The sequence below is a fragment of the Alligator mississippiensis genome, chromosome 1 (genome assembly GCF_030867095.1).
Source record: "Alligator mississippiensis isolate rAllMis1 chromosome 1, rAllMis1, whole genome shotgun sequence".
Lineage (NCBI taxonomy): Eukaryota > Metazoa > Chordata > Crocodylia > Alligatoridae > Alligator > Alligator mississippiensis.
Window position 1 is genome coordinate 243,069,464 of NC_081824.1, and position 27,957 is coordinate 243,097,420.

Here is a 27,957-nt window from a genome sequence, read left to right on the forward strand (position 1 = left end):
TCTGAGGGTTAAGACCCTTCTGTCCTTACCTACTCCTCAACCTCACCTTTTACACCCCATGCCCTCCAACCTGTGCCACCACTGTCTCCTCATTTGCATCCATGCAAGACTCTGCATCCTAGTCTTCCTTCTTCAAAGAGCACTAGTCTCCCACCTCCAGGCTCATCATCCAATCTCAGTCTTCCTTACCTTTTCCCATCCAATCCCAGTCCCCCACATCCTCCATATTCTAGGCTGCTTGTCCAGACCATCTTAATTCCACTTCCTAGGGCTTCTCAAATGATCCTCCTGTCCCCTTCAAGTCCCAGTCCCAGCAATGGCTGTGAAAGCTTGGACATGAAATACAAAATAACAGTGCCTCTTGCACAAAAATGCCACACAGTGACTGAGGCAAGACTGAGTTGTGGTAACAAGTCTGTCATAAAGAAAATCAAATCCTGCTGATTGCTGCAACCACAGAATCATAGAAAGTGAGGGCTGAATGGGACCTCAGGAAGTCATCTAGTCCAACCCCATGCTCAAAGAAGGGCCACCCCCAACTAGATCGTCCCAGCCAAAACTCTGTCTAGCCAGGTTTTGAAAACCTCCAGGGATGGAGCTTCCACCACCTCTCTGGGTAACCTGTTCCAGTGTTTTACTACCCTCCTAGTGAGAACATTCTTCCCAACATCTAACCTAAACTTCCCTTGCTGCAACTTGAGACTGTTGCTCCCTGTCCTGTCATCTGCCACCACTGAGAATAGTCCAGTTCCATCCTCCTTCAAACACCCTTCAGGTAGTTGAAGGTTGATATTACATCCCTCCTCAGTCTTCTCTTTTCTAGACCAAGGGTTTTCAACTTTTTTTTTTAAACAAGTGTACCTCTTCCGTATCAAAGTTTCTGCTCATGTACCCCTTTATATTTTTTTCTTGTTTTAAGGGGGGGGTGTGTGCAGATTGAGGCCCCGTGGTGAGGGAGTGGGGCAGAGGCAGATGCTGCTTAGCTGGGGTGGGGCAGGGCACACGGCAGAGCTGCAGGGATGGAGGGTGGCTTCCACTGCTGTGTGCACCCTGGGAGACCATGGAGGGTGTGCCCCCAGATCTACGCCGGGCTCTTTCTGGTGGGGTGCCGAGTCTGGCTGCGCTTGGGGCAGGCAATGGCAGTGCTAGGAGGGGGGTTGGAGGGGCTACGTTGAATTCTGGAGTGGTTGCAGCCTCCCCCATAGCTTGGCTCCTGTAGGCCCCCACAGTGAGGGAGTGGGGCTGTGGCTGCAGCTGTGACAGGTGCTGCCCAGCTGGGGCACAGCATAGAACAGAGCCATGAGTGCCTTGTCCAGGGTGCAGCAGCTCCTGCCACTGCACACCCCCCAGGAGGTCATGTGGGGGTCATGCCCCTGGATTGGGCATGGGGCGTGGGTGGGTTGGGGCTGTGCTGGGCTCTTCCTGGTGGGGGCTGAGCCAGGCTGTGCTTGGGGCAGGCGGCAACAGCACTGGGAGCAGGACTACAGGAGGAGCTGCACCCACCCCAGAATTGACTGTAGTCCCCCACCAGCCCAGCCCAGCCCAGCCCAGCCCCCAGAAACAGCCCGGTGCTGCCTTGGCCCCAGCCTACAGATCCAGGGGCACATGCCCCACCCCACGCCCTCCAAGGATGCGTGCAGGGGCTGGAGCCGCCACCCACCACGATCCCTGGATAAACCACTCATGGTTCTGTCCCATGCTTTGCCCTGGATGTGCAGCTCCTGCCCCTGCTCCAGCCTCACTCCCTCCCTCACCACAGGGACCTATGGGAGCAGTTATGGGGGAGGAGGGGGGGGGGCAACGATGATGACACAGGACTGCAGCCACTCCAGAATTTGCTGTAGCCCCTCCAAACCCCCACCCAATGCCACCACCTGCCCTGAATGCAACCTGGCCCAGCCCTCTGCTGGGAAGAGCCCAATATGGCCCTGGCCCTCCCTGTGCACAGATCGGGGGCACATTCCCCCCATGCCCTCCCAGGGTGTGCACAGTGGCAGAAGCCACCCCCCAACCCTTTGCTCAGTCCCATGCCTTGCCCCGCCTAGGCAGCTGTTGCCTCAGCCCCTTTCTTCCCCCCACAACAAACTTACCAGCTGGACCCAGCTGCTCTCCATGTGGCTGCAGTACATTCCTGGCTGCCCATGTGCTGTGGCTGTGTGTGTGCACACCCACAGTGTTCTGTGTACCCCCTACGACCCTTTTAAGTACCCCTAGGGGTATGGGTACCCCCGGTTTACAACTACTCTAGACTAAATAAGCCCAATTCCCTCAGTCTTTCTTCATAAAAGTCATGTCCCCCAGCCCCCTCACCATTTTTGTTGCCCTCCTCTGGACTCTCTCCAATTTGTCCACATCCTTTCTGTAGTGGGGGCCCAAAACTGAACGCAGTACTCCAGATGTGCCCTCATCAGTGCTGAATAGAGGGGAATAATCACTTCCCTTGATCTACTGGCAACTCACCTATCAATGCAGCCCAGTATGCTGTTAGCCTTCTTGACAACAAGGGCATACTGTTGGCTCATATTCAGCTTATTGTCCACTGTAACCCCCAGGTCCTTTTCTGCAGAGCTGCTGCCCAGCCAGTCAGCCCCCAGCCTGTACCACTGCATGGGATTCTTCTGTCCTAAGTGAAAGACTTTGCACTTGTCCTTGTTGAACCTCATGAGGTTCCTTCTGGCTTGATCCTCCAATTCGTCTAAGTCAGTGTTGTCAACCAGAGGTACCTAGAAAGATTGTAGGGGGTATGTGCAGGCAGGCAGGCGGGGATGGAGCACATCCTGCGGCATCTCCCGTGGTGCGTTCCCACACTTCGCCTCTTCCCCAGGGAAGGGACATGCCAGGCACCACTGGCCCCACACAGCACATCATGGCGCCTCCCCAGCCCACTCTCATGATTGGCCACTGGGCTGCCACCCTCAGCCAATAGACTACAGTGAAGAGGCACTGCAGCCACCCCCTTCCGGCAGAACCGTGAGGGTCTGAATGGCAGGGCAGGGGGAGTGCATTCTGTGCTTCCGCTGCTGCATGCACCCCAAGAGGGTATGAGGGATGGGGAGCAAGTGCCTCTGGATCTGCGTGTGGGTGGGCTGCCACTGTGGGCTGGGGCCAGGGCAGCTCCAGACTCTTCCCAGTGTGGGTGTTGGATCAGGTGGCACTAGGAGGGAGATCGGAGGCTATGCCAAATTCTGGGGTGGCTGCAGCAGCTCCTATAGGCCCCCTCCCAGTGCCGCTACCACCCACCCCAAGTGCAGCATGGCCCAGCCACCTGCTGGGAACAGCCCAGTGCCACCCCAGCCTCAGCCCACAGAGGCAGTCTGCCCTGCTCTGTGTGCAGATCAGGGGATGCACACCCCCTATGACCTCCCAGAGCCATACATGTCATCACAGAAGGCAGTCAGGTTGGTCAGGCATGACTTGCCCTTGGTGAATCGATGCTGACTGTTCCTCCTGGTCTGTAATTCCCTGGATCCTCCTTTTTCCCTTTCTTAAATATGGGCACTATGGTTGCCTTTTTCCAATCATCTGGGACCTGTCCTGATCGCCATGAGTTTACAAAGATGATGGCCAATGCACCCTTAAAATCCAGTTTTTAACTGCAACACCAGTTCCACTCTCTTTGCCAGCCATATTGAGCCTCTCTTGCTCTACTCCTTGTTTGATCTCAGGTCTTCCCCATTTCCCTCATATAGAAGCCTTATTCAAGTTTCCTTGCCCAGTTCCCCCAATCTTCCTTTGTATGCACCAAGGCTTCAAGTCTTCCCTTCTCACAGTCCCAATCTCCTTGTCCAAATCCATCCCTCCTCATCATTGCACAAACCCAAATTCTTGTCCAGTCCATATCAGTCTGGCAGCTGCTGCTTCTATGCCCTGGCTCCAGATGAACAACAATGAGAGCAAAGACACATTCTTCCCCTTCTCAGTTCCAGGAAGAGCTCTACGAGGAGGATTCTACTCAGACCCTGAGCCTCTACACTGGAGCTTGCTCAACAGGGACAGTGCAGGTACTGTCCAGGTGGTATGGTGCAACTGTGAAAACATGGAACATACTCAGTAGACATGTCTACATGTGCACTTTAACACACATTAAAGTGTTGCATAAAAAAAAGTTCTTTTCATTTAATGCACATTAAAAATAGGCTTTTGTGCTTTAAACATCACTTAAAAAGGTACTCTTTGGTTAATGCACATTAAGACAGGCTAATGCACTTTTTCCTAGTACCTCACAATGGAGGATGTTTTTACAAGTGCTCTGGGGATGGAGGGGTGCTTTAATTAGAGCAGCTCCAAGACCTGTGCTAAGTAAAGCACCTACAGTATCTCATGTGTCAGCATTCCCAATAAGATTTAAAGTGCGACGCTGCCAGTTTGAAATGTGGGGATGCTGATACATGAGATGCAGGGGCTGGCTGAAGTGTGTTAATTAGCACACTCCAGCAGACTCAAATCGAGTCTGCTCTGACACGCTGTAAGTATAGTGCATTGGAACAGCCTCCCCACATGTTTACAGGTGCCTGGAGATACTAGATTTAATGCACATTAAGTAAAGCACGTATGCGACTGAGCATGTGCAAAGCCTTTCTCTGCTAAATGGTTGATAGATTTTCCTTAACAAGGCAAAACAGTCGTGTTCTCCAATTTCCATCTGAGAAGCAGCTGAAGGTTTTGTTTTTACTGAAGCTTTCCAAAAAGATTCACCTTGACTGAGGCAGCCATTCAGCATGAAAACTTCAGTCTCATCAGTAGAAGTTTGGCAAAGCTGTAAACAATTAAAAACAACATCTTCTACTGGGAATGCATTGGGCAACTAACCAGAGATAGCACTAACAAGTCAACAAGTCTGCCTGTAATGCATTCTAATATAATAAAAGCTGTAGTCTGTCCATCCCTAATGGTTTATTCGCACTCTGATTGGTTGTCTTGGCAGCCAGTCACAATACTGACTGAAACAACCAGAGTTCTCTGCACAGACAGACAGACACACCAGGTGGAGCACTGCTATGACAGCAGGACTGAGGGGCCAGAGAGGGGGGGACAAGGTCAGCAGTGGTCTCGCCCTCCTCCCCCCCCAACCTGCTCCTTGGAGGCAGAGAGGGAGGCAGGGACAGACTGGGACGGCAGAGCACCACCATGACGGTGGGGACGGAGCAGGGTGCTGGCTGCGCAGCACTGGCCTTGCTGGCACTGGCCCGCCCCACTCTAGTGCATGGGGCCAGAGGCGGAGTGGTGGCACCATGGGGCACTGGGTGGCGGCGCTGCATCTCCACCTGCACGCCCCATCATTCATGATGGACAATTTGCTAGTTTTAAACATAAAATTCTAATATTATAAAAGCCTAAGTCTGTCTGTCTGTAATGTTTTATTTGCACTCAGATTGGCTGACAAACAGTCAATCAGAGCACGAAGAAGCATTCTGACAGAAGGCAACAGCAACAGAGTGGACAGAAGGGGGGAGTCAGGCCAGCCCTGATCCCTGCAGGTAATGTGGGGGGGCGGCAGGAAACAGACCCGGGTCCAATGGGGGGGGGGGGGGGGAACAGGCCCGTGCGGCAGGGGGGGCCCAGGGTGACCAGCCCAACCCAGCAGCTGCAGGGGGAGGGGAGGAGCGAGCCTCCTGCCCGTCGGGCCTGCGCCCACTCCTCCCCCACCCCTGCACTGGTCCCGAGCCTGCTGCTCCTGTCCCTCTGCCATGGCAGCCTGGCTTCTCCCCACCCTCAGACCCAGGCCTGCTCCTCCCTTTCCCCGTTTTCCCCCGCCGCTGCTGTAGGCAAGGTGGGGAGTGGGCCCAGACCCCAAGCAGCAGGAGGGAAGGGAGAATGGGCCCGGACAGGGAGGACCCAGGGCTCCATCCCCCCACCCCCACTCCCCCATCATTCTTGACAGGCAATTGGCTAGTGTATTTATAAACATAGTAGTGTAAGAGTGATATTGTAGTCATGATGGTCCAGAAATTATGCAGCAGGCAAGGATTTCTCAGGGTGATATCACCCTTATAAACAAGGCATATCACCTTATAAGCAAGCAAACATGCTTGTGTGTGTACGAGTGAGTGAGTGAGTGAGTATACTTGTGTTGTAAGTACAAGCAGCAGTTTATCTATTGTTTTAGGGGACACACATTTCTTTAAAAAAAAGAAAAAAAGAAAAGAAATCTAAACTTCCTACAAAAACAGGTGCATTATAAAACACACAATCCCTGTACAGAAACCCTAGCAGACTCCATGCAGTGGCATTCATTCCACATGAAGTACAGATACACAGATATCGTTGTTTTCTATTTCGTTTTGAATTGAGATTATGTAGCTATCAAAAAACTTGTTTGTCCCACTATCCACAAAAAGCTCGTAAATCAAAAGGAGATCAGATATTTCACTTTAGAGGACTGTGTTAAAGTGACTGTTTTCTCCCCTCTGCCCATTGTATGTGGCCCAGTGAAGGAGACTGATCCTGTAAGGCCTTAATCAAGGGAGCTGGTTTCGCTGACTTCAGTGACCAGGTTCAGGAAGCAAAGGCTACTGAGAAGAGGAGTAACAACCTTGAGATCAGAGCTTTTCTGCACAGAATCCATCTTTTCCCCAGAGCTTGTAAACATCTCATGCTCTTTTGAACTGAAAACAGCAGCAACATCTGAATGATCTCCTACAATTCATATTCTAATAAACCCTAGAAAACACAAAGACTCACATAATCTAACATAAAAGTAGAGTGAAATTAAATTATCGACCCCCAAATACAAAATATTTCCCCCCTGACTAATTAATTCAACAGACTTTCTGAGTCCCAGGAGCCAGACGTTCAAGACAGCAACGCTGAGGCCATGTCCATACCACATATTTATTGTCCCAGGCAGCAGCACACTCACAGGTGCCATTCTGCTCCACAAGCACTACTGCCCACATCAGCAGTGTAGCCACATCTGCATGGCTCTCTAGGTGGACTAATTAGCACTGAACAGGAGGACAGCCAGTTGACACATCCACCCACCCTGTTGCATGGCTGTGGCTGCTTTGCCTCCTGCTTGGGAGATGGCATGCAAGCAAAACAATGTAGCATGTGTCTGAGAGCATCAGACATGTATTTGGAGTGCAGACACACCCTTTGGCACTGGTCTGAGACCCTACAGATCTTGGATCAATTTCCTGTGAATAGCTGCATCCTGTGATACCTCAAGCAATCACTTAATCCCCATGCCTCATCCTACATTTAGGAAACAGGGACAGTTCTTTTGTCTCTAGGGTCTACTGAGACTGCATGGAATGTATTACCTGTACTGCAACGGGATCCTGGCTGTACCTCTGAACATGATCATAACACAAGCAAACATCAGCAGCAAGAAGTTACCTTATTATGTTTTTGATTTGTGATAAAATACTACTCTCCAACGTAGTGTTCAAAGAACTCATCAGATACTGATTAAATTCCTCAAAGAACATTTCATTCCCTTCTTCATATTTTCCATAATTTTTAGAATATTCTTTCTGGATGCAGTGATTGGTCAAATGGCAGGTTTTGTCTCGGAAATTAGCACTATTGTATGGTTCTGAAGAGGTCCGGAGGACACCCTCTCTGTAGAGGTAGATATTATACTGGTGATCCACTAGAACCCAGCTTCTAAAAATTAGGAGGAAAAAAAACAACAACATTAAGTCATTTTTTAAAATGAGATAAAATGCATTTGAACCTTTATGTTTTTTTCCGGCTACATTATACTCCTCCACCTCCCCTCCTCCACACACATCTTTTGGGCTCGGGAAAGCAATCAAAGTGTAAGTAGAAAAGGTTACCTAATATCAAATTTGCGATGACCTGGCTCTAAGAGTAAAGGCTTTTCAAGGTATTTCTGAATCACATGCACTTGTCCTTGTTCATCTATAAAATCCAAAAGTTCAGTAGCCTCTGAAGAAATTAGAATTCCTTCACCTAAAATAAAAACAAAAATGTAAATTAAAGCAAATTTCAATGGCTGATACACGTCCTTTAAGGTTCCTAGTGATAACCAAGTTCCCAGACAAAAAGGTTATATTTTTAAGAGTGACAGTGTATCATGCACACTGAGACTTTGAAACACCCATGCACATAGAGTTCTCAGGGCCTTCCTGGCTAAATCTTCTAAAAAACTTGTGCTTTTTAGCCTCCATTTTCTCCTCCCTCCACCCCTGCCCCCACCCCACAAAGTTGTTCAAACTACTGCATAGAAATATTGTAAGAGACAATTAGCAAACAGTGTTGCATTATTTAATTACTGTTGTGTCACAGAACAATACGAAAAGAGACAAAATCTGTTGTTTCCAAAGTATAGCCAGGATCAAAGGGATCTCTGTGGAACACAAGACTTGGGAGCTAGGACTCTACAAACCACACAATAAAGAAACATGCAGCACACAGACCTTTCCCACATTAGTCAGTTTGGTAGGAACACACATCATCACCACCACAACTCTATGCTTAAAGTGGCCCCCAAGCTCAGTTAGTTCAGCCTCTCCATTGCTTCTAACATTTAATCCTGTTCCCAAGGTTGTTTATGCATTTTACCCAATGACTGTTTAATGAAAAATGGAAAGATAGCCTTGGAAGCAAGCACCAGAAAGCAAGCTCCCCTCTGGCCTCAGGGTAGTGCCCTCTCCATGAGCTTCGCTCAGAATCCCTTGTTTGCTCTCTTTCTGGTCCATGACTCTTGCATTCTCTTTCATCCAGTGGTTCAATTTCAACAGGGAGGATGGAAGATAGTCTTAGGCCTGCTTACTCATAGTGCGGCAGCCAGGGCACGCTCCTCAGAAATGGAAGATGTGGGTTCAAATCCCCTGTTGCTGAGGAGCCTAGATTCCAGGTCTTCTGGGACAATGCCCTTACCAACTGACAGAAAAGAGGTAGCCAGTGGTTCTTCCTTCTCCCCCACCCAGAGCAGAGTAGGGTTCCAAGATGGAGGCATGTACTGTTCTGCCCTGAGTCAGATACCTGATGAGTTGGCACTCACCCTCTTCCCTTCCCCTCCACCACATACCTGGAATTTCCTTTTGACTGTTGGTAGATAACCTCCAGGTGCACACTAACATGCTCTGGAGACACACTAGGCTGCAAGAATGGAAGAGCTGTGCACAGATGTTCAGCAGGCAGAACAGACCTGGACCTGGGCTCTTCTATATGTTTAGAGTAGTGATCAGCAACCTTTTAGACTGTGAGCTGAATTGATTCTGTCTGAGTTAGAAGCAGGTGGGAGGGCAAGTGCTGCCACTGCTTTTCCCAGCAGCAGCATGGGAACAGCAATGGATGCCACCCCCCCACCCCTCCCAAATGGTGCTGAAGCCCCATGTCCATGGGCCAAAACAAATGGCTCTATGGGCTGGAACTGACCTGTGGGTTGCTGACCCCTTATGTGGAGGGTTAACCTAACTAATGAACTTTGTTTATTATCAGAAATGGTTCAAATAGGCTTCCTGGACTTTTCCAGACAATTCAGACTGCATTCTACATTCCTTTCCAATTTTCTCCCTTTGCTTCCGTTTCTCTGTGCTGAATACTGCAGTTCCTTTCGCTTCACCAACTGACACAGACTCATGTTTGAAGTCAGGAAAATGTATCATATTTAAGTAAAAAGCATTACAATTTTGCTGCCACAGCTGCTATGCAGATACAGCAGAACTGAGTACGTGGCTACTCTGAGTGGGTGAAAGCTGGGTGATGGGTCATCCACATACTGTTTTTTTTAAAACAACAGGAACAAAGCAAAGTTGGGGTATTGCAACAGAAAACGAACCTTTGGCACCTGCAGAGGACTTGGCTATCCACACATTGCCCTCCCCACTCTCCTTTCTCCTGTTGTAGGATGCTAGGAACACTTCTCTTTCATCTGTCCTGGTGTTGTTTATAAGATGGTGAATTCCATTTTCAGCAGGGGCCACTGGAGTCTTTAGATCAGTTGGGTATATCACATAAGACTCTGGGAACCACATGCAAGATTCTGATAACTCAGGGCTGGTCTTGATGAGCCTGGTTGGAGGAGGCAGTGTGTTAGACTGGTTAAACCCATACAAAATCAGCATATGTGACAACAAAATTACAATAAATATAATTACAATTAACATTTTTAGGCCTTTTTCTGCTGGTGAGGATTGGTTAGTGCAGCCCCTGGCCACTCGGAAGTTGGACAGCCCTGGGTTTAAGCACAGTCTATACTAAATATTTTTACAATGCATATTTTTGATGAAGTTTCTTAAAAACTGGAGGGAAAAATAATTGAAATATAATATTTAAAAATTATCAATGATAGTGGTACTGCAAGATTAATATTCATATAAATGCCTCTCTCCTACTGGTGTTTTTGATCACTCCTCTTTCTAATAAAGGTGTTACCAAATCACATTTTTTCCAAGAGGGTGCGAAGGACTGGAACCCATACCCACCAGCATCAGTGGAAAATTTTCCACCGTCTTTGGCAGGGCTTTGGATCAGGTCCATTAGGACCCAAAGGAGATGAGGGAATATAGCAAGGTTCTCCTTCCATTCTGAGATCCCCATATCCCCCCCCCCGCCGGCTCTCGGCTGTGGGGGCTGCCTGACACGATTCCAGGCACATGGGACCGAGAGCATGGCCACCTCCCCTTACAAGGTGAGCTCCACTTTGGAGTCTCTGGGGCATCAAATAGAAGAGCTCCATACTGCAGTCAAGACTGCGTACCATCAGGGATGGAGAGCAGGAGATAGACTCCTACTGCCAGGCCCTTCACCCCCTGGAGGCCGAGGGTAAACCAAGGTAACCTTCCAGGACAAGGGAGGACTCGAGGATCTCCCACACTGTTCAGCCAGGGGGTTGGACAAAGGTAGTCAATGGCCCCAAGGCCAGCTGCACCAGGGTCCCCTTCCCTCTGGAGTTTTGCTACAGGTATGAACCTCTTGCAGCCTCAGTAGAGTCTACAGAGCTGCCAGCTCCTGCAGGCAAGGGAGGACCACTCACAGCTACCATCCTCACTCTCCCTAAAGCCACATGTAGAGTAGTCATTGTAGGAGACTCTCTCCTGACTGGGACTTAGGGCGTAATCTGGCACCCCAACCCCTTAGCCCAGGAGGTCTGCTGCCTCCCGGGAACCTGTATCCAGGACACAGCAGAGAGGATCCTGAAGCTCATCTGGCCCACCGACCACTACCCTATGCTCCTTACCCATGTGGGCATGAATGACACAGCTCGGAGCAATCCCAGCTGGGTCATGAGAAGCTACAGGGCTTTGGGAGCAGGACTTAGAGGGTTGGGGGCACAGGTGGTGTTTTCCTGGATCCTCCCGGTTTCAGGTTATGGGCTGAGGAGGGATAAGAGGATTGCGGTGGTGAACCAAAGACTACGGTGCTGGTTTCATCGTGAAGGCTTCAGCTTCCATGATCACAGTCCACTCTTTGGCGAGAGAGGCAATGGTCTGCTGGGAAGAGACGGCCTCCACCTCACTGCACTGAGGAGGATGCTCTTCTCAGCCAGAATGGCTGACCTGCTGGACTGGGTTTTAAATTAAGCCTGCTGGGGGATGGGGGGGAACTACCGTCACAGCAAGCCCATTGGGCAACTTTTGCAAATCCAGCAAGCTAAGGCACTCAAGGGAACCCACCCCTACCCCAGCACGATGCATAGGGAAGACCACGACTACTTAACAACTTAAACAAAGCTCTTACTTTACTAAAGAAGCTTTGCGGCAAAGTTTGTCAGCTCCCCTGTAGTAATTTACCATCTGTACAAGTCCAGGCTCATGACCTAAAAAGAAAAGAACAGAGTTAAGAAACAAAACTTTTCGATAAGAAAGACAAAAGAAACCTATCAACTGCACAGGAAATTTGGGAATGTAGGGAAAGGAAATTGCATTCAGCAGAGCTTGCCCAGGTAGGGTTCAGATGCAGGTGCAGTCAGTCGTCCCTGTCCCCCCTCAGCCCATGACTGCCCCTGAGTCTCACCTGCTCCTGCCCGTGACACACTCCCACCCACACCCACCCAATGCCTGCCAGACAGCACTGGTCCAGCCCTGGCCAGAGCACACAGCTTCCTGGGTAGGCGTTTAGCTGCCTGGGCACTGTTCAGCTCCCTCCCCCTTCCAGTAGCTCCTCCTGCCCCTCTGTGCAGCAGGAAGCACAGGGAAATGTGCCAGGCAGCAGATGTGTGGCCAGTTTGACTGTTTTGCCCTGTCTAATCAGTTTCTCTTTTGCTTAAGAGATCCTTCATAGATATTTATAAGGAAGCTTTTAAGTTACTTTAATAATTTTAAAACATCCCTTTAAAACAACAGCAACAAAATTCAGGTCAGAGCACGTAAGAAAGGGAACTGCAGTGAAAACAGGAATTTTTAAAAATGAGTGTTTTGTTTGTTTTTTAATCAGGTAGTTTGTGCCTCTTTAAAAAATAAAACAAAACAAAAACAGACAACAGAGTCCTTAAGAAAACACAAATGAAAAACTGGAAAGCAGGTGAAGAAAGAAAGATTTAAAAGAGAGAAAAATTAGACAAAATTATTTTAGATAAACATGCATTCTGGCACAAGTCACATATTATTAACACTTCATTCTGTTGTGGTACAAACAAAGCCCTTTGTGGAATCCGATAACACAAAAATAGTGCTCTCCATCCAAAACATAGATGGATGTTATTATCTAAAAAGAAACATACACATGGAACATGTGGGTGCAGGGGGTCTTGCTGGGTGTTGTTTTGTGAAGTCCTGCACATCTGTGAAAGAGGCAGCAAAGCCCAGACAATCAGAAAGAAGGCAGCAAAGAACCACTAGATGCAGTCCAACCAAGCACCAGGAGGTTGGCAAAAGGCCTGAAGAAAGCTGTGAGAGCTTCCACTCCAAATTCCAGCTGAAAGCATTTTGACGCTATGAGCAAAGAAAGAAACTGTCTCATATTGTTTGATTCCTGTATGTTCAGGAAGACAGAACTTTCAACATTTTTTGTAAATAATCAGGACAGCATCAAAGAAACATCTGACTCCATCATCAATTTCTCCTCTTGTCCGGAGCAACTACAAGATGCTTAAGTTTTTGGCAACCGCTTAGTCAAATGGTAATAACACTGGTATCAGACTTAGGGTTATAGGGCATTTTTACACATACTCCAGGGGTGGGTGGGGGGCTTTAATTAGAGCACCAGCACAATCTCATGTATCAGTGTCCCTGTGCTTCAAAAACAGTGACAGGGGTGCTTTAACTAAAGCTCAAATGAGCTTTAAAGTGCTCCCACTGCCATTCTGAAGTGCAGGAACGCTGATACACGAGACGCAGAGGCTGCTGGAGTATGCTAGTTAGCATGCTCCAGCAGACTCGATTAATGGTGTCTGCTCTGATGCACGGTAATTATAGTGTCAGAACAGCTTCCCCACATGCCTACAGGTGCCCAGTTTCCAACGAGAATTTGAAATCTGGTATCCCTGTTGAATGAAGATGAAGGAAATGTCCGTGCTCACAGAAATCAAAGATGGCATAAAGGGAATTAGAAAGAGAATTAAACCAGGAGTTAGAGGCTTTACAAAAAGAATTTAAGCATCATCTGGAAGTTCCCCAGGAACAGCTGAGCAGTAATTTGGAGTCAGAGATTAAATCTTTGTTGTGACAGCAGCTTAAAAAGCATCCAGGGCAGGCTGGGAAGTCCACATATGTAACTCTACTCTGGACCAGCAAGACAGGTGGACCAGGAACGTAGTTGCCACATACTGACAGGGGAGACATGGAAAGCCAGTTTGGAACTTGCTAATGGAGGTAAACTGCAGCAAGGACTGATTAATCTGAACATAAAAGACCAGCTCCAGATAGAAAGTGAAGGTTTGTGCCAGTATTTTGGAAATCAAGCCCTTGATGGTGGAATCAGGCTAGACAGAGAACTTGGGCATGGCAGGGAATTTATTAGTTTTCTGTATCATTTAGAACCCTGAGTAGGCCACAAGGGAGAAGCAATAATCTCCCAGCTCAAGTGAGAAAAAAAACCTATCTTTGAGGGAAAAATCTCCCTGAGAGGCTTTATCTCTACAGTCAAAATGAATAGCTGGAATGGAGGGCAAATCTTGCGCCCAGCTTGAATGCTGTGACAATGTGACAGAAGTAAGCTATCAATCAGCAGGGGCTAGGACACAGCTAAAAGCAAGGTGATAGAAATGAGAAACCCCCTGGCTGGTGGACACAAGCATGCTGGGTGTCAGGGTATGCCAAGGAGGACTCTTAGCTAGGCTAAATTAGAATTGAACGGATCAACAAATCCTCACCTGAACTTGCATTTGCAGTCCACAAAGGGTGAGTAAAGGGGACCCACCCACACCCAAAGAATGTCATGCAGCTCCAGTGTCTTGTCTATCTCTCTCCAGAGCCCCAAGAGAGGAAGAAGCCACTGCTGAGGAATGTGAAGACTGATGGCCAGGAGCCCTGGTGGCATAGCTCTGTGTTGGACACAAGAGGAGAGTGGATTCCAGTCTGGTTCAGGACTTTTTGAATGATTAGGAAGTGGTAAGTTTGGTTTGTAGAATATTAGAAATTGGTGATAACACAAAACTTCAGGAAAGCACTGTAGGTAAATACAGTCACTGAGAAAAAGCTGGTTTTTTAAAGGAAAGAATTGGTATCCCACATCACTGACAAGTGACTGAGAAATACATGCCCATCCAAAAATAGGGAAATCTGATCTCTGGAAGTGGAGCAAGTCTGGATAGCTGACAGCGGATGACAGCCAATAACCAGTTGGGTTTCATGACAGCTGCTTGCTGCATAAAGACATTGGAAGCAGCTTGCTGCAAGTTCAGGCTGTGGAGGTTCCATTCAAAGATGTAGCCCAAGGGGAACTAATGGCTTACAGCATCTGGTCTGCAGTGAACAAGTTTTCCTGCCTCCAGGTTCAGAGATCATAAAGACAGCTAGGCTGCATCCACATGAGCAGGAACACATTTGCAGCAGAACAGTAGTGGCACAAATTTGTGCCACTTTTTGCTGCAGCACATGCCTCTGCCCATGCGGTTTGCAGCAGGACACATTGTCCTCCTGCTTCATGTGTTGCAGTGGGGGGCTGGCTGGGCCAGTGTGCCTCAGGGCCATACTAACTGGCAGGCAGCCCACACACTCAAGCACCCTGTGCCCCAGCCAGCCGGGGAGCAGCATGTGGAGACAGGGAAGCAGCCAGCCCAGGGCTGCCTGTTCCTCCATCTCCACATGCTGCAAATCCCCCATGCTAAGGCACCCTGTGCCCCAGGCAACTGCTCTTTGGCTGGCTGGGGCCATGTGCCTCATGCCGGGGAAGCAGGCAGCTCTGGGCTGCCTGCTCCCCTTTTTCCACATGCCTCAGTGCAAAGGCTCTGCTGTGGGGCCCCCACACTGAGGCACGTGGAGCCCATCTCCCGGCACAGAGCACACAGAACCCCAGCCAACCACGAGGCAGCTGGCTGGAGCAGAGCATGCCTTGAAATGGGAGAGCAGGCAACTCAGGGAACCCTGTGCTGATTTCTCCCCTGCCTATGTGTACCTCAGCACGAGGGCTCTGCTGTGGAGCCCCTGCACTGAGGTATGTGGAGTCCTATCTCCAGGCACACTGCACTACTTGCCCCAGCCAGCGGCACAGGGTGCCTGGAGATGGGGGCTCCATGTGCTTCAGTGCACAGGCTCCACTGCGGACCCTGCACTGAGGCACATGGAGACAAGGGAGCAGCCAGCTCAGTGCTGCCATCTCAAGGCACACTGTGCCCCAGCCAGCTGCTCCCTGGCTAGCTGGGGTGCAGGGTGCCTCACCATGGAGGCTCTACAGCTCAGGGACAGGGAAGCAGGCAGGCCTGGGCTGCCTGTGCCTCCCATCTCCACATGCTGCTCCCTGGCCGGCTGGGGCACAGGGTGCCTCAGTGCAGGGGCTCTGCAGCATGCGGGAATGGGAAAAATTATATAAAAATAATAATGCAGCTAATCCTATTCCTCATGATGGTGACAGGGGTCAAGACCATGATCAGAGAGGTGGTGTTATACAAGCACCTCATCAAGCAGCAGGGGACCCTGTTGACTTACTTAGACCAGTTTGTCTCCTGCTTCAGGAACATCCTGTGGAAGACCAGGAAATAGTTCATGTACAGGCACACAAACTTTTCAGTTGAGGATTGTGGCAGGATGGGACTGAGCGAGATGCAGCTGTACTACAAGACGTCAGTAGAGGACAATAGGGAGGAGAGGTGGACATATAGAAGAGAAGGGACTGGCATGGACTGCTCAGGGGCAGGGCACCCAAAAAGACAACAACCATGAAGACAAAGACAAGGACAGTGACAAAGAGGGGGTGAGCAACAAGGACAATGACGAAGAGGAGGACAATGAAGCTGATGTGGATTAAGGACTGGGGAAGGGGCCAGAGGGGGGGAGAAGGTAGAGGGATTGAAGGCGGTTCAGTGCGACTGTAATGGGTAAAGAGATAGCAGTGGGCATGCAGGTGCAGTTACTGTAATGGGAAGTGGATAGTGTAATAATGTATACATGTCAGGGCCTGTCAAGTGAACTGGAGCAGTCACATGACAGGGCTCTTAAAGTAGATCTATCTATCCACACACACTATATATCTATATATATCTATATAGATATATATATATATATATATATATATATATATATATATAGAGAGAGAGAGAGAGAGAGAGAGAGAGAGAGAGAGAGAGAGAGAGAGAGAGAGAGAGAAATATATCTTTGTAAAACTGGATAGGTGGTTTTTCCAGGGTAAGACCTGTCCACTGCATCCCAGGCAGGCTGACCCCTGCGAGTTTCCCCAAGTGTGGGAAACTCAACCGCACAATTTTGTGATGAGGGATTGCGTTCACACTTTCTTCATGGTTTGTTCCTCAACCTGTTGGCTAGGAGCAAGCAAGACTAGTGGGCATCTGAACCCTAAGGCCTCTGGGCTTGGGTCTTGCATGTAAGATGCCTGCCATGGATTTGGAGGACATTCAAAGCCCATGACTGATGGGTCTGGGAGGAAGGATACTTGCCCAGTGGTAGAGCCACACACACAGACTTGAATGATTCTCAGTCAAAATTTGGAACTTGACTATTAGGCTTTGCCCAATAGAATTCAGAACTGATTTGGCCCTTGAAACAAAATTTATAAAAAACCCAGAAGGTAAGTTCCCATCAATTTTGTGGCAACGAGGGACTGATTTTGCACTTTTCCCCTAGCTGCTCCTTGGCCTTTTGGGTAGGAGCAAGCGAAACTATCTGAACTCCAAGGTTTCCAGGTCTGGGGCTTGCATGTAGGATGACAGCCAAAAATAAAAAAGGTTCCCATTGGCAGCATGTTCACCCATTATGGGCCATGTGTTTTACAATCATGTTCAATGTTGACCACATATAATCAAATAATACTTGGTTTCCATTACTGAGCACATGCTGCCTTTGGCAGCAGTTTAATAATGGAAAATGCATTTATCATGGTTTCCTTGTAAATAGTTGTAAGATGAGTTGGCTTCCCCCCCAGCCCCATGCTGATTGAGGGGGAAGAACCTTGTCTTATACTTGAGTAAATATGGTACATTTCTGCAACAGGCTTACAGTTGCCAGTCTGAACTCAGTCTACCCCCACCCCCTCCAAATACAAGTTGTTTGAAAAAGAGATAATTTATCTTGGGCACATGATAATAAAATTGAAACTGAACAGAACTGTCCAGCTCTTCAGACATTCACAGATGCATAATTTTGCAGGATTCTGCTGCTATTACAGGAGATTTATATGCAAATTCTCCACGTAAAACCACTACAAGGGTCGACTGACATTTCTGTGCAAGTTAGATTTTGTTTAGGTCTCCCATGTTTCAAATGCCTTTCCTATCATGATGCCAGAGCCTATACAAGGACACTAGCCTTATATTGAGGGCAATACTGACATAAACACTCCCTCCCAAAGCCTGTGTTCTTATCAGATCAATATATTAAATTCTTGAGATAATTTTTTGCAGGACCCAGAGGAAACTCCTTGGAGTAGGTAAATCTATAGAACATTTTGCCATTACTTGTACGCAATGCAAAAGGGTCAGGACAGACTGTACATCCCCATGATGGTTCCTGAGATTCTGGAACTGAGGTTCAACTTTGCCAGATGCTAGGAAAACTGCAGATCTATGATTTTACAGTCACGTATAGAGCTAAGTACAAGCATGATAATGCTAATTTTTTTTAAGACAGCTTTGTTCACAGTTTATAAAACCACTGTGACCATTCCCAACCTTTTAGATTCAAGGCATCCCTCAGAAAATGCCAGTTCTCAGCTTTCACTTGTTTTTTGACTATGGAAAAAATACAAAACAATTCTCCTGTTGCAAAGAACTCAGAAAGACCACAACAGGACAGAACATTTTTGACACTATGAATTCCTATTTGAAATATCTGGGTTTATCTTGTGAATCAAGTATGTGCTTGCCAAACTAACAGTACTAATACTGTGTTGCACCCCATCTTCTGGAACCCTGGTTGAACATCACTGATCAACTCTGAGCTTTGGCGTAACACAGGCCAAAGGGCTTCTAGGAATTAATTCCTTTGAGCCAAAATATGTATTCTGGAAAAAAATCCTGTCTTGATTTAAAAATTACTTGAAATGGAGGAAAGAATATAAACTTGGTAAACTTTTCTATTATTCTATTATTGATTAGTTACTTACCCTTGCTGTTAAAAAAAAGTGCACTTTGCTTCTGGCCTGAATCTATGTAGCTCCAACTTCCAGCATTGGACCTCACTATGCAACTGGCTGTTAAACTGAAGAGCTCACTGTCAAAGATCTATTCCCCACAATAGGCACGGGCACTATGGTACTTTGTAACCCAGTGTGAAGCGCTGTGAGAACTGAATACCATACTCTAACATGATATTCCCTCTAATTAAAAGGAAAAAAGGAATCCATGGCATGCTTTTTCCTATTACTGTACCACTACTGCAGGCATTCTATTGTTCTTTTTGCTGATTTGTTTTTAAGTGCACACTTAAAAACACAGATATAACAAAAAAGCAAGTACACAAAATGCTGGAGGCAATATCACAGCAAAGGGAACCATTCCTGGTGCAGGAGTTATTTCAGGAATACACACCCACATTCTTATTACAGGATTAGTAAACTCCTAAATTACCAATACCGGAGAGACAGACAACACCTATTTGAAAACATCCCTGCAGGGGCAGCCAGACAACAGGACATATCATTCATCACCAAATGCACGCAGCTCTTCCACCCATGACCACTGATTTCCCATGCAGAAGGCTTCCTGCAGCAATGGGTGTGTGCTGGGGATGGGGGGAGGAAGGAAAACAAGACTGTTTCTTCTCAACCTTCCTTTTCCCCTACCCCAAGGGAGCTATGGAAAAATGCAACCTGGGTGTGTCATCACTTTGCCCCACCACCTGCAGATTTGGGGCCTAGAGGCGACACTTAAGACCATCTATGGCCCATAACTTGAAGCTGAGCTACAGTGTGCTTTTTAGACGGGTCTTAATTTCAAGTCTGCCAGTGGTAGAGAAGCACCATACACTTAGACCAGTTACCAGCATGCCAAAAATGTGCACCTTATTTTTAATCTGGATCTGTCTGGCTTCACCCTTTGTCTGTTAGTTTGGAGATGCCCGATTATTTAAGATAGTCTCCCCATGCAGAAAGTTGCTGCATTTCAACTGGACCCCTTCTATGCTATGGAATCCCCCTGCAGGTGGGGGGCCAAGGAACAATAGCTGATATCCCTAGCCACAATGCATAATTACAGAAGTGAGAGAGGGATCCCAACAGTGACCCTCCCTGGCGACAGCTTTGGGCTCCTGCAGAGCCCCCAGGGAAAGCCCAAGAGGGGGAACTCCCATCTGGGGATAACCTGCACGAAAAGACATGTGGCATTTACACCCACTGTGTGCGTGGTCTAGCTCAAACTGAATACCGCTATAGTAATCTGACTGGCAAAAAAAGGGAATCCAGAGGAAAGCAGCAATGTAATAGTAGCACTGCAGTAACAACTGAACTCTTGGAGGAAAGGCAAGTTGGTTAGAAGCAAACCCTGCATGCAAGGTTGGGTGGTAGCCTATATCCCGAGTCAACTGGGTAGGCTTTCCTTACTCAGAGTTCTGGAGCTACGCAAAGATTTCTTCTCTCAAATATTTTGGGAGTTGTTTTCAAATCTAACTGTACTTCAGATGATCAGTCTAGGGGCTTGAGCATTAGTGAAAAACAGTAACGTTCTGTTAGATGTGGACCGCTCAACCAAGGCAGTCCCCATGCCATCTTAGGGCTGTCATCAAATTATGAAACCTATTTTGGTAAAACAAATTTTTTCACCTCTGCTACTGATCCCACTTTAGATCTGCTTGACAAAATTCTACTAGCCACCAGTTTCAGGTGAGCAACTATAATTAGCTGCCTCACTACTGGAGCTATTAGGGCATGTGCAGGGGGAGCAGTGTGGGCCCACTTTGTCCCACCACTGGTAAAATTTCTTCTGGCTATCATGTAAGATGGCTATAAATGTGATTTGTTCCAGGGATATTTTCTCCTACTCTTATGGTAGGAACACTACACCCTCTCAGACAGTAACAGCTACAAAGGAAGGGTTACATAGTCAAACCACAACAACATGTCTTCAAATCAATTAAAATATAAAGAATTCTAGTGAACCTGAGAATGACACCTTCCCTTTCCATGCCACTTCCCAGACCTAGCCTACATGGACATGGGGTGAATGGAAGTTGGTCACACAACTACCATGTGAAGAGGCTAATTTTTGACACATGCACCTCTGCCACTTATGACAGCAGGTACAATACAAAGCCCTGGACACTAAATAGACCACACAAAACGTCTTCCCTACAAGAACCACTCTGTTCTGTACTTGTTCAGCTGACACCCTATAACAATCTGTTCCAGATGACAAGAATTTTGGGGCCACTGATCTATTGGGTTCACACCCAAGTGAAATGTTTGGTTCGCACCATTTCCCCACCCTTTTCACTGTCCTATTTTAGCTGTGTTCACAGTGGGTCAACCCCTGAATCCCACCCAGAGAAAACCAGTCTTCACTCTTATTGTTCACAAGCTGGGGGCTCCGAAGTGTCAGCTGACCAAAGGAACCACTTCCTCGAAGTGTAAGAAACTTACTTGCAGTTTATCAAATGCACCTTGGCTTACTCTGTGGCTATATTAATTCTGATCATCTCCTAGAGAGACCAAGATAATCATGCCAAATGAAAGAGAAGTTTTACAATGAGTCATCTCAGTTCCTGCAATCTGGGCCAATTTGAAAATAAATTAATGCAGAATCTTTAGAGAGATGACAAAGGGGAAAAGGCTGTTGTTTCCATGTAACAAGATGTTCAGTTCTGTTTTTATAAGATGGGTCTAAAAAACGGATCTTAAGAATATCATTGGTTTTCCAACCAAAATTTTAAAAGACTCCTTGAAGTAATTCTCTCTCTCAAAAATAAATTCCCAGCGTCATGCCTTGCCAATGACTCATCTGTTTCACAGAATATAAAAAAGCTGTAACAACAAAATCCATTGCAGATTCAATCCTGATCATAACAAACCTATAAGGAATTACTTCTCTTGCAAAAAAGTTGCCTTCTTATCAACATTCAGTCACACAAAGAGATGTATGTTGGATTACACGTTCTTGAGCAACAGCTGAGATTTTAGAAATGCCCGCCAAATGATCCCAAAAAAGGGAAGTTAAGAAAGGTGAAAGGCACAGCAAGATAAAGCTGAATTAGTTAGCCATTAAGGGAGCTTGTACATGTGGCAGTTGTCATGATGTACACGTGACAAAAATGTCATTTGTGGGACTTAATGGCATCACACATGCACTAGTTTTGGGGGTTTTAGATGAGTTTGCATTATTGCAAATTGCAATGATGCAACTCACCCCCTGGCTACAGAAGAGGTGGGCAGGTTCCGCAGGGGGAAAAAAAAGGAAAAAAAGATCAGGCTCCTTGCCGCTTCTGCCTTCAGCAGGCACAAGTGGTGAGGGGGACGATCCCCCTCCCCCCATAGAGCCTGCCCACCTCTCTTGTGGCTGGGGGCCCCAGTCTTTCTCTCTGTGGTGGCGGTGCCCCCTGGGCAGGCTGCTAGCAGGATGGGTGCTGCCCCATCTTGGAAGCAGCACCCAGCCTGATCCAGCTGCTTGCCAAGCCTGCCCACTGAGCACTGCTACCTGGGTGGTTTGGGGGCCAGGTGCTGCCCAGTGAGTACCACCACTGTGGAGAGGAGGACTGGGGGCCCCGGCAGCTCAGGGGCTGGTTAGCCCACTGGCAACTAGCCCCCAACAAAAAAAATCAGGCCCACCACCATAACATGAAGGAAAAACTGAAATGGCAGGTTTCAATTAGAACCCCACCATTTCAATTTAGGGGGCATAGAATAAAACCCTGAGGACTAAGCCCGGTCACATGTCCAAGCGCCGTAAAGGGTGGGAGCGGTTCCAGCCTTTAGCCTGCTAGCCCTGAAATCAGCCCGGAAGCGCAGTGCAAACACGGTTGGCCTTGCCTTCTCTTGCATGGTGCATTGGACCCGATTCTGTAACTACGGCAATATTTCAACATCTCCCCCCCAAAACAAAAAGCCAAAACACGCCTGTCCCTCCCTTCCAAATAGCCCTTCTCGAGCCCGCCGCTCACTGCAGCCGCGCGGCGCAGGGCTCAGCAGTCCTTTGTTCGGGCCCGCCCGGCTGCGAGGAGGCGGCGGCGGCTGCCGGGCCAAGGCCCCTTGAGGGCTGACGCGAGAGGAGCAGCGGCCCCGAAAGGTGCTCCCCGCAGGCGCCGCATCCCACGGCGCATCCCTCCCCGGCGCCGCCTCCTGGGGCCCCGCTCATCCCCCAGCACGTCCTGCCCTGCCCCGCCCGCGCTCACCCAGGCGGCCGAAGGGCAGGCGGTTGCGCTCCCCCAGCATGAGGTTGAAGCGGGGGTTGTCCTTCCGCAGCCGCCTCCACTGCCCGCTGGCAAGCAGCAGCCGGGACACCTCGGCGTACACGCTGCTGTTCTCGTCCCGCACCACGAACGTGTACATGGCGTTCGCCCGCCCCGCGCTAGTCCGGGCCGGCCACGCCCGCTCTCGCAGCCGGCAGCCGCAGCAGCTGCATGTCCCCGCGCGGCGGCGGCGGCGGCGGCGGGGCCCGAGCCCTCCGCAGGCCCATAGGGCAGCGCCCGCGCCCCGGCCCGGCCCGGCCCCTCCTACGCGGCGCGGGCGGCCCCGCCCGGGCCCGGCGCGCACAGGGGTGGGGCGGCGGCGCCGCACCCGGCCGCCCGCCGCAACCTCTGCACTGCCCCGCGCCGCCGCCCCGCCCGTTGCGGGGGCGGAGCCGCTCCTCCCGCGCCCGCCCCCGGGCAGCCTCTCCGCCTGCCACTGCGGGCTGGGGGTGGAGAAACGGAGCTGCCGCGCTGGCAGCTGCAGACGCCTGGGGAAGCTGTGTCGCCCCCTCACTGGCGGTGCTCGTGGGGAGCCCGCGCAGCCCTCGCCCGCCTGCTCTAGGCCAGGGACTTCCCCGGCTTCTGGGCTTTGCTGCTGGCCCCTGCCCCCACCCCCACCCCACTTTCTTCTACATGTGCTGGGGCGTTTAAAAACCTCCCTCGGAGGCGCTGGGTGTTGGCTGCAAAGGCTGGAGACTTTGGGCTGTGCCAATGTTTCCGCTGGACCAAAGCCAGAGGCTCCTGGCTAGGGGTCTTGCCCCTCCTCTCAGGGTTTCACCTGTTGCCAATTTGGGATCAGGAAGGAATTGTACCCCATGATCAGATTGGTTCAGTCTGTGGGGGTTTTGCCTTCCTCTGTAGAGGGGGGGACAGGCCTCTACCCCAGATCTCTTGGGTGTGCATTGACAACATTTCATAGAAGCAGGACAGTCGCTGCTGTGGTCCACCAGCTTTGCCTGTAGCAGGTTAAGGTATTAGATCTGTGTTGTGTCAAGGTTGATCATAGGCTTGTGTAGAGTTTAGATTTTGATTTGTATGGGATGGTTTGGATAGAAATGTTCCTGTCTCAGGCAGCAGGTTGGACTAGATGACCTCTGGAGGTGACTTCCAGCCCTGCTACTTTATTATTCTGACTGAAGTCACCAGGACTCGGGGCTGGGCTCAAGGGGTTGGGGGCCCTCTGTGCTCCCGGTTACAGGCCATGGTCCCAGGAGGGAAGGATGCGTGGAGGAAGTTTCAGAGACATTAGGGCTGGAAGGGACCTCAGAAGATTATCAGGTCCAGCCCCCTGCCCAAAGGGCAGGAAATCAGCTAGGGTCAAAGGATCCCATCAAGATAAGCATCCAAATGTTTCTTAAAAGTATCCAGAGTATGTGCTTGCACCACCTTTAGGGGAGAGTCTATTTCAGGCCTTTGGGGCTCAGACAGTAAAGAAGTTTTTCCTTATGTCCAGCCTAAAACGGTCTTGCAGGAGTTTTTGGCCATGGGACCTTGTCATCTCTTGGGGTGCCCTGGTGAACAGACGTTCCCCCAGATCCTGATGCATGCCCCTTATGTACTTATAAGCAGCCACCAAGTCACCCCTGAGCCTGTGCTTCTCCAGGCTGAAGGGTCCTATGGCTCTCAGCCTCTCTTCATAAGGCCTGTTCTCTTGCCCTCTGATCATGTGTGTGGCTCTTCTCTGGCCTCTTTCAAGCTTCTCCACATCCTTCCTGAATTGTGGAGCGCAGAATTGGATGCAGTACTCCAGCTGCGACTTCACCAAGGCCAAGTACAGTGGGAGGATAACATCCTGAATCTTGCTTGAGATGCGTCAGTAGATGCAAGCCAGAGTTTTGTTCACTTTGCCAGCTGCTGTATCATATTAGTGGCTCATGTTCATCTTGTGGTCAGCTGCGACCCTGAAGTCTCTTTCGGTCATGGTGATAGCGAGTGTAGCATTGCTGAGCCTGTAAGTGTGATGTGTGTTTTTTTTCCTGAGGTGGAGCACCCTTGCATTTCTCCATGTTGAATGCCATCAGGTTTTCATCCACTCACCTTGCAAGCCTGTCGAGGTCAGCCTGGATCACCAGCCTATCCTCAAGTGTAGACCCTTTCCCCTCAAGTTTGGTGTTGTCAGTGAATTTATCCAGTCCTCTTCTGACACCAGAGTTCAGATCATCTATAAAGACATTAAAGAGTAGAGGTCCAAGAACAGAGCATTGGGGGACACCACTGGTTACTAAGTGCCCTGTTGATTCGCTTCCGTCAACTATGACTCTCTGGGTCAGACCTCAGAGCCAGTTCCTCTGCCTTCAGACTGTAGTATAGTCAAGGCCACAGTTGCCCAATTTTCCCATGAGGACATTGTGGGACACCAAGTTAAAGGTTTTTTTGAAGTCCAAATAAATTTTATCAACCTCTTCCCCTTTGTCCAGGTGATATGTCACCTGGTCATAGAAGGAAATGAGAGTGGTCAGGCAAGACCTACCTGCAACAAACCCATGCTGGCTATCCCTCAGAATGTTGCCTTCTGTTAGCCTGTCGAGACTGGTTTCTTTGATAATTTTTTCCAAGACATTTCTAGGGATTGAGGTCAAACTGATTGACCTGTATTTTCCCAGATCTTCTTTCCTCCATTTCTTGAAGATAGGTACTGCATTGGCCCTCTTCCAATCTTCAGCTACTTCGCCTGAGCGCCATGAATTGTCAAATATCCTTGCCAGTGGCCACACTATGATGTCTGCCAGTTTCTTTAGCACTCTTGGGTGCAATCTGTCTGGACCAGTTGATTTGTGGGTGTCCAGCCTCTCAAGGTGCTCCCTCACAAGATCTATGCAAATGGTAGATTGGCGTAGATCTAGTGAACCGATGACTCCAACGCTGGTGCAACTGAGAGGGCTTCAGCTTCCTTGACCACAACGCCCACTTCAGGGAGTGAGGACTCCTGGGAAGGGATGGCATCCACCTCATGCAGAGAGGTAAGTCCTTGTTCTCGGCTAGGATGGCCGATCTTCTAGATAGGGCTTTAAACTAAGATTGCTGCGGGACAGGGAAACACTGACTGGACCATGCCCAGGGACCAACATACAAGAAAGCTCCATAGATAGGGACACTAGGAGAACCACTCTTGCAGGAATGGAGGGAATAGTTCACCTTCAGCATGACAGGAAGCCCAGGGTTTCAATAGGAGGACTCAGGTGCCTGTATGCTAATGCCAGGAGCATTGGGAACAAGCAGGAGGAGCTAGCCCTCCTGCTCTCCGGTGGGCATTACGATCTAGTACGGATTACAGAGACCTGGTGGGACTCCTCACATGATTAGAGCATATCTATAGAGGGCTACACCCTACATAGAAGGGGCTGGGTAGGGAAGAAAGGTGGAGGTGTAACTCTGTATGTGAAGGAGCAGTACACTTCCTTGGAGGCCGACATCAGCTCCAAAGAAGAATGGCTTGAAACCCTTTAGATCAAGCTGTGATGGGGGACATGGCAACAGAGGTATAGCTGTAGGTGTATACTACAGACCATCAAACCAGGGGGAAGAACTCGATCTAGAGTTCGCCTGAGAACTGACAGCGGCTGCGCGTGCACAGGACATAATTGTCATGGGCGACTGGAGGAACACTTGGGCAAATTGGATTGGTCATGTTCCTTCCTGACCTGCATTGAAGAGCTCTTCCTGACTCAGGAGGTACATGGGCCAACCAGAGGTAATGCTCTCCTAGACTTGGTTCTGGCTGAAGGAGATGACCTGGTGACCGACTTAAATGTAAAGGGTAGCCTGGGCACCAGTGACCATGAAACCATCATGGTCACTGTCCGTCACAAGGCAGACAAATCAGATAGCAGGGTTGAAGTTTTGGACTTCAAAAATGCAAATTTCAGCAAGCTCAGGTCACTAGTAAGGGTAGTGCTGAGGGATCAGGGACCAAAGGTGAAAGGAATGCATGAAGAGTGGTTGTTCCTTAAGGACACAATCCTTGAAGCACAAAGGAAGCCCATTCCCATGCGGAGGAAAGGTACCAGAAGGGCTGGGCTAAACAGGGAAATCATGGTCCTCCTAAGAAAGAAGAAAGAGGCGTACAAACCATGGAAGCTTGGGACAGGCCCCAAGGAAGACCATACAACAACAGCCCACACTTGTAGGGAACAGATTAGAAAAGCTAAGGTGGTGACTGAACTTAAATTACCAATGGGAATGAAGGACAACAAGAAGTCTTTCTTTAGGTATATAGGGAACAGGAGGAAAAAAAATAGGAGTCCATGGGGCCATTGCTCAGCAACTCAGGACACCAAGTTACCAGCACTCAGGAGAAAACTGAACTCCTAAATGATTACTTTGCTTCAGTCTTTCACTGGGCCAAGGGGAAATTCATGCCAGATAGGGTACAGAATGAGCAGGGCAGGAATGAAAGCCTTCCTACTATTGCTGTAGAACTGGTGTGTGACCACTTAAAAAAATTAGACATATGTTAGTCAGCAGGACCTGATGAACTCCATCTGAGAGTGCTGAAGTAGCTGAACAAAGTCATCGCAGAACCCCTGGTGAAACTCTTCCAAACTTGTCGTGCTCCGGGGAGGTCCCTGAGGACTGGAAGTGGGCCAATGTTGTGCCCGTCTTCAAGAAGGGGAAGAGGGAGGACCTGGGTAACTATAGGCCAATTAGCCTAGCTTCTATCCCAGGGAAAATCCTGGAAAAATTCATTAAGGAGTCTATGTGCGATAGGCTTCCAGAAGGTAGGACTCTGAATGACAGCCAGCATGGCTTCATCACAGGCAGGTCTTGTTATCTTTTATGATCAGGTAACTCACCACCTGGATAAGAGAGAGGTTGACATTGTATACCTTGACTTCCAAAAAGCCTCTGATCTGGTATCCTACTATGTTCTTGTGAGAAAATTGGAAGATTGTGGGCTTAACTGTGATACATTTAGGTGTGTATGAAGCTGGCTGCGGGATAGGACCCAGAGAGTCCTAATGAATAGATCTGTAGTCCTGACGAGAAATGGCCAGTGGTGTCCCACAGGGGTCGGTGTTTGGTCCAGTACTCTTCAACATCTTTATCAATGATTTGGATG

General features: G+C 48.9%; 1 protein-coding gene across 3 annotated transcripts in view; it reads right to left on the reverse strand.

Annotated features, from left to right (window-relative positions):
- TTL (tubulin tyrosine ligase) overlaps positions 1 to 23,222 on the reverse strand; it is a 43,897-nt gene extending 20,675 nt beyond the window's left edge. Inside the window, exons 1-7 of one of the 3 annotated variants that reach the window (XM_059720406.1) lie at positions 22,842 to 23,222; positions 11,653 to 11,731; positions 9,752 to 9,984; positions 7,782 to 7,917; positions 7,339 to 7,608; positions 4,696 to 4,756; positions 3,576 to 4,026 (exon numbers count right to left, since the gene is read on the reverse strand). In XM_059720406.1, coding sequence (XP_059576389.1) covers positions 4,714 to 4,756; positions 7,339 to 7,608; positions 7,782 to 7,917; positions 9,752 to 9,984; positions 11,653 to 11,731; positions 22,842 to 22,998 — 918 coding nt within the window. In that variant the 5' untranslated portion in view covers positions 22,999 to 23,222 and the 3' untranslated portion in view covers positions 3,576 to 4,026; positions 4,696 to 4,713. Of the gene's footprint in view, positions 1 to 3,575; positions 4,757 to 7,338; positions 7,609 to 7,781; positions 7,918 to 9,751; positions 9,985 to 11,652; positions 11,732 to 22,841 lie in introns of those variants that run through there. The other 2 variants (XM_014603956.3, XM_006263098.4) reach the window with 2 other exon arrangements.
- Between the last annotated feature and the right edge of the window lie 4,735 nt (positions 23,223 to 27,957).